This window comes from Nanorana parkeri, unplaced genomic scaffold, assembly GCF_000935625.1.
Source record: "Nanorana parkeri isolate BGI_ZX_2015 unplaced genomic scaffold, ASM93562v1 scaffold1054, whole genome shotgun sequence".
NCBI classification, from domain to species: domain Eukaryota; kingdom Metazoa; phylum Chordata; class Amphibia; order Anura; family Dicroglossidae; genus Nanorana; species Nanorana parkeri.
The window spans coordinates 63,719-68,607 of record NW_017307322.1 but is presented as its reverse complement, the minus strand read 5'-3'; the positions used below and the strand labels follow the sequence as shown (position 1 = coordinate 68,607).

The 4,889-nt window shown below is 41.7% G+C and overlaps 1 protein-coding gene across 1 annotated transcript in view; it reads left to right on the top strand.

Annotated features, from left to right (window-relative positions):
- The first annotated feature begins 262 nt into the window (after positions 1 to 262).
- The window catches only part of ALKBH8 (alkB homolog 8, tRNA methyltransferase), a 33,313-nt gene continuing 28,686 nt past the window's right edge, over positions 263 to 4,889 (top strand). Inside the window, exons 1-2 of the mRNA XM_018567479.1 lie at positions 263 to 414; positions 3,701 to 3,941. Of these exons, the coding sequence (XP_018422981.1) occupies positions 277 to 414; positions 3,701 to 3,941 (379 nt within the window). The 5' untranslated portion in view covers positions 263 to 276. The remainder of the gene's footprint in view (positions 415 to 3,700; positions 3,942 to 4,889) is intronic.

Genomic DNA, 4,889 nt, shown 5'->3' with positions numbered 1-4,889 from the left:
ACACCCAGACAAGTAACCAAGGAATAGAATCTTGCAGCAACCTCAGCAGTGATCTGGTAATATTGCCATTCCATGTATTGAGGATATGTTTAGTAAGGTGTTAGAGTGAGCCAATCGGCTTTCAGCGTAGCTTCTGATTGGTTGCTGTGGGTTATCCTTGTGCTATGCATATAGTGATTTGTCATAATGAATGAGCCCAAAAGTTCACACTTGTGATTGTCCTGTTTTGATGACATGCCTCTATTTTCTCTTTTTTAGTCTCCACCATCGGAGAACATGGAGCACATGAATAATATAAATAACACCAGACCGAAGGTCAGCAAAGAGGAGAAGAAGCAGTTTAGAAAGCAAGCAAAAGCCAAGAATATTCTATTGAAACATGAAGGCATAGAGACGGTCTCCCAACCCTCCAAGGTACTCGACACATATTCCAGCTACCGCCTTCATGTCTCAGAGGGAGCAGCACTCGGTTCTATACGCCCTAAAGATTGATGTGTCTTATTTATACAGTGCCAGGCTTTCTTGTTACATATCGTGTATTATGAAGGATTATTTAATGAGATACAAAGTGACATCTGAAAGTATTATGATTTATAGTAATATTACAAAATATTGTGTTTGGGAATTGATTTTTCACTGAAGTTGACAAGTTATGTATCTAAGTGCCCAAGCATTGTAATTTATACTGATGTTCAGAATGAAATCTATATACAATATTTATACATAGGACCCAGACTAAGTCTTTCATTCTACTAATGCTTGTGTACATTAGACCACCCTGCTGGTTAAACTCCTCTGGTTGCTAGTTATCTATAAATGTCTTATACAGAGCTATTCATATCTAAGCATTTCAGTTCATTATGTAGTCTAATCATGTAAAAGAATAATTCTCATCCCTGCTCAACCCCCTGGAAACATTGGGAGTGTAGGAGGGAAATGATATAATGCCGCGAGACTGGAATTTAGGTTGCGTTTGCAGGGCAAATGTAACATTCTCTAACATTTGATCCTAAGAACATTTCACCAGAAGAGTAAAGAGCCTAAAGCAATTTAGCAGAAGGGAAGATGGCTAAAAATGAGGTAATAATAGAATCACATTTCTTGGCAATAACACTTTAGTAAGAAAAGAAGATTGCTTTATACTGGACATTTTACCCCCTTTTACTAAAAGTCACATCAGCATACAGCTCTACATGCTGATATGAAACCATCTTACATTCATTAGCAAAACAAACATATTTTTAACTTACTTACAAATAGAGTTCATCTACTTCCTGGTCCAGTTCTGGCACTATGGATGTAATGTGCCAAAGTGTTGCATCCTGGGAAGGTTACATCAGCAGAGCATTGCTGGAAAATCTGATCTGTAATCTCAGGAGATCTCAAGGAAAGGCATTTTCCTCCTCCTGAGATGATGTGTGTGGTCACATGTCCTAGTCACATGTCTAGTCACATGTGCCAGATTTTCAGGAAGTACAGAAAGATCTAGTAATCTAGAAGTATGTGTTTGTAGATTGTCATTACTAAACATTTCTAAATGTGTGTTTGTTGTTATTTTAAAGATATGGGGAAAGTTCCGCTTTAAAGTGCATCTTGGGACGATTACATCAGCTGGGAAATTTCATCTGTAAATTGCAAAATCTCACGAGATCTCAGGGAAAAGCATTTTTTTCCCTGAGATGATGTGCATGATCACATGTCCTAGTCACATATTCCAGGGTTCCAGGAAGTAAAGGGAGATGGATTCATCTGCCTTTAGTAAAAATGTCCACAGTGAGAAGAACGGGGAGGAAAAGAAAAATAAGGTATACAAAGCCAGTATTTATCTATAAGTATCTGTTTTGTAGATTTTCATTACTAAACAGTTCTAAAGGTCTCTTTGTTGTCATTTCAAAGATATGGGTAAAGTTCCTCTTTATGTATTGGGAAAAGTACACTATATTACCAAAAGTATTGGGACACCGGCCTTTACACGCACATGAAGTTTAATGACATCCGTGTCTTAGTCCGTAGGGTTCAATATTGAGTTGGCCCGCCCTCTACAGCTATAACAGCTTCAACTCTTCTGGGAAGGCATCCACAAGGTTTAGGAGGGTGTCTATGGGAATGTTTGACCATTCTTCCAGAAGAACATTCGTGAGGTCAGGTACTGATGTTGGACGAGAAGGCCGGGCTCGCAGTCTACGCTCTAATTCATCCCAAATGTGTTCTATCGGGTTGAGGTCAGGACTCTGTGCAGGCCAGCCAAGTTCCTACGCCCCAAACTTGCTCATCCAAGTCTTTATGGACCTTGCTTTGTGCACTGGTGCACAGTCATGTTGGAACAGGTAGGAGCCATCCCCAAACTGTTCCCACAAAGTTGGGAGCATGAAATTGTCCAAAATGTCTTGGTATGCTGATGCCTTAAGAGTTCCCTTCACTGAAACTAAGGGGCCAAGCCCAACCCCTGAAAAACAACCCCAAACCATAATCCCCCCTCCACCAAACTTTACACTTGGCACAATGCAGTCTGGCAAGTATCGTTCTCCCGGCAACGGCCAAACCCAGACACGGCCATCGGATTGCCAGACAGAGAAGCGTGATTCGTCACTCCAGAGAACACGTCTCCACTTCTCTAGAGTCCAGTGGCGACGTGCTTTACACCACTGCATCCCACGCTTTGCATTGCACTTGGTGATGTAAGGCTTGGGTGCTGCTGCTCGGCCATGTAAACCCATTCCATGAAGCTCTCTACGCACTGTTGTTGTGCCAATCTGAAGGCCACACAAAGTTTTGGGTCTGTAGCCATTGACTCTGCAGAGAGTTGGGGACTTCTGTGCGCTTCAGCATGCGCTGACCCGTTCTGTAATTTTATGTGTTCTACCACTTCGTGGCTGAGTTGCTGTTGTTCCCAGTTGCTTCCACTTTGTTATAATACCACTAACAGGTGACCGTGGAATATTTAGTAGCAAGGAAATGTCACGGATGGACTTATTGCACAGGTGGCAACCAATCACGGTATAACGCTTGAATTCACTGAGCTCCTGAGAGCGACTCATTCTTCCACAAATGTCTGTAGAAGCGTCTGCATGCCGAGATGCGTGGTTTTATACACCTGTGGCCATGGAGGTGATTGGAACACCTGAATCCAATGATTTGGAGGGGTGTCCCAATACATTTGGCAATATAGTATGTAATTTACTCTCCCAATACTTCTCCTTTAATAGCTGTAATGGATATACTATATAATCAATTTTTGTACTATATAATCAATTTTTTGTGCATCAATGTCAATAGTCATGTAAAATGACTATTGACATCATAACTGTGCTGTACTTAAAGCTGAGCAGAGCTGTGGGAGAGGACCCAGCAGGCTCCACCCACTACAGGCTGCCTGCAGAAAACTACGTGGGGGACGACGACGAGACTAGTCACCCTGCACAAGGAGAGAAAGCAGCAGTGACCGGTCTTTATTACAACAACCTCAAAGTCTCACGCTGGATTACTGCACAGATCTGAAAGAAATACGATCTAAGTAAGAATATACTGTATATGACTCTTGCATTTAGGCAATATTTGCTTAATCCGGAGAGGCTGCGGGAGTTATCTGCAGATACTGTCATGACGTGAATGAGCTATTGACAGTTCCTTAGAGAAAGAAAAAAAAATGCTGGAAGTTGCTCTTTTTTTAAGGAAAATAATTTCTTCCCCTTTATTGTAGAGTCTCGTTGTGGCCAATGGCGGTCTGGGAAATGGAGTGAGCAGAGAGCAGCTACTGGATGTCCTGCAGAGATGTGGATTTGTAGAATGTCTAATAATGCCCCCAAACAAGCCCTATTCCTTTGTCTCATATTCATCTACCGAAGAGGCCATAAAAGCTTATACTTCGCTCAGTGGTCAAGAGCTCCCATCTAGTGACTGGGAACAGAAAATAATTGTGTACTTGAGTTTCGTTGATAAAGGTATTGCTTTCCTCCAGTTATCTCTGTTAGATTGGACTGCCTTTGATTGAACAGCGCTGTGCGGAGCTAGATGAAAACTCACGCTGGGATCTTATACTTTCACGCTGTCATTTAGCACAGAGCAGAAAGCTATTGAGGACTGTTCTAGCAGAATCGCAGGACGTAAGAACACAGATATTGATTTTGGTTATAAGTGGTATAAAACATTCACTTTACACCTAAACAGGCTGAGTGCAGTTACGTTTTTTTTTTCTTTTTTTTGGAAAGAAATCAATACAAAATAATTTCAGGCAAGCTGCACCGCAATTTCGCTGTGTGCCGTTGGTTACAAGAGAGCAACATGTAAAAGTGACACTGCTATACACCCTAATACACTTGTAGCATACTTTGCAAAAAAGTGCACAATATTAACCCCTTAATGACTAGACCTTTTTTAAAAAAAAAAATGTGCAACCCAACATGTGTAGCGCGATCATCGTTATCGCTCCTGACGCGTGTTTACTTGAAGACGCGCGTGCTCGCTGGACTTAAACATTTTCAAACATTATTTTTACAATTTCATATAATATCATTTTTTAAAACTTTTTTTAACTTTAATTGTTATTACATAGGGGGGGGGGGCTTGTAAGTCCTCCATGTGATAGCATATTGGTGGTGACAGGTCCTCTTTTAGGTGATACAGGGGTTCAAAAAGACCCCTACTATCACCTTTCCACTTTAAATAAGCTATTGAAGTGTAGATCGCACTTCAATAGCTTATTGCTGGGCTTCACTACCCGAGCAATGACGGCTCAGGTACTGGAAGTGATGTAATCTGCATCATTACCTGTGTCATAGAATGAGGAGGAGATCAGTGAATGGACGTTTGCCACTGTTCTCCCCAGTTTCCCGCCAACATCGGAGATTCCTGGGCCTGCAGGAGGGGCAGCGGAGCCCGGGAAGCAAGGC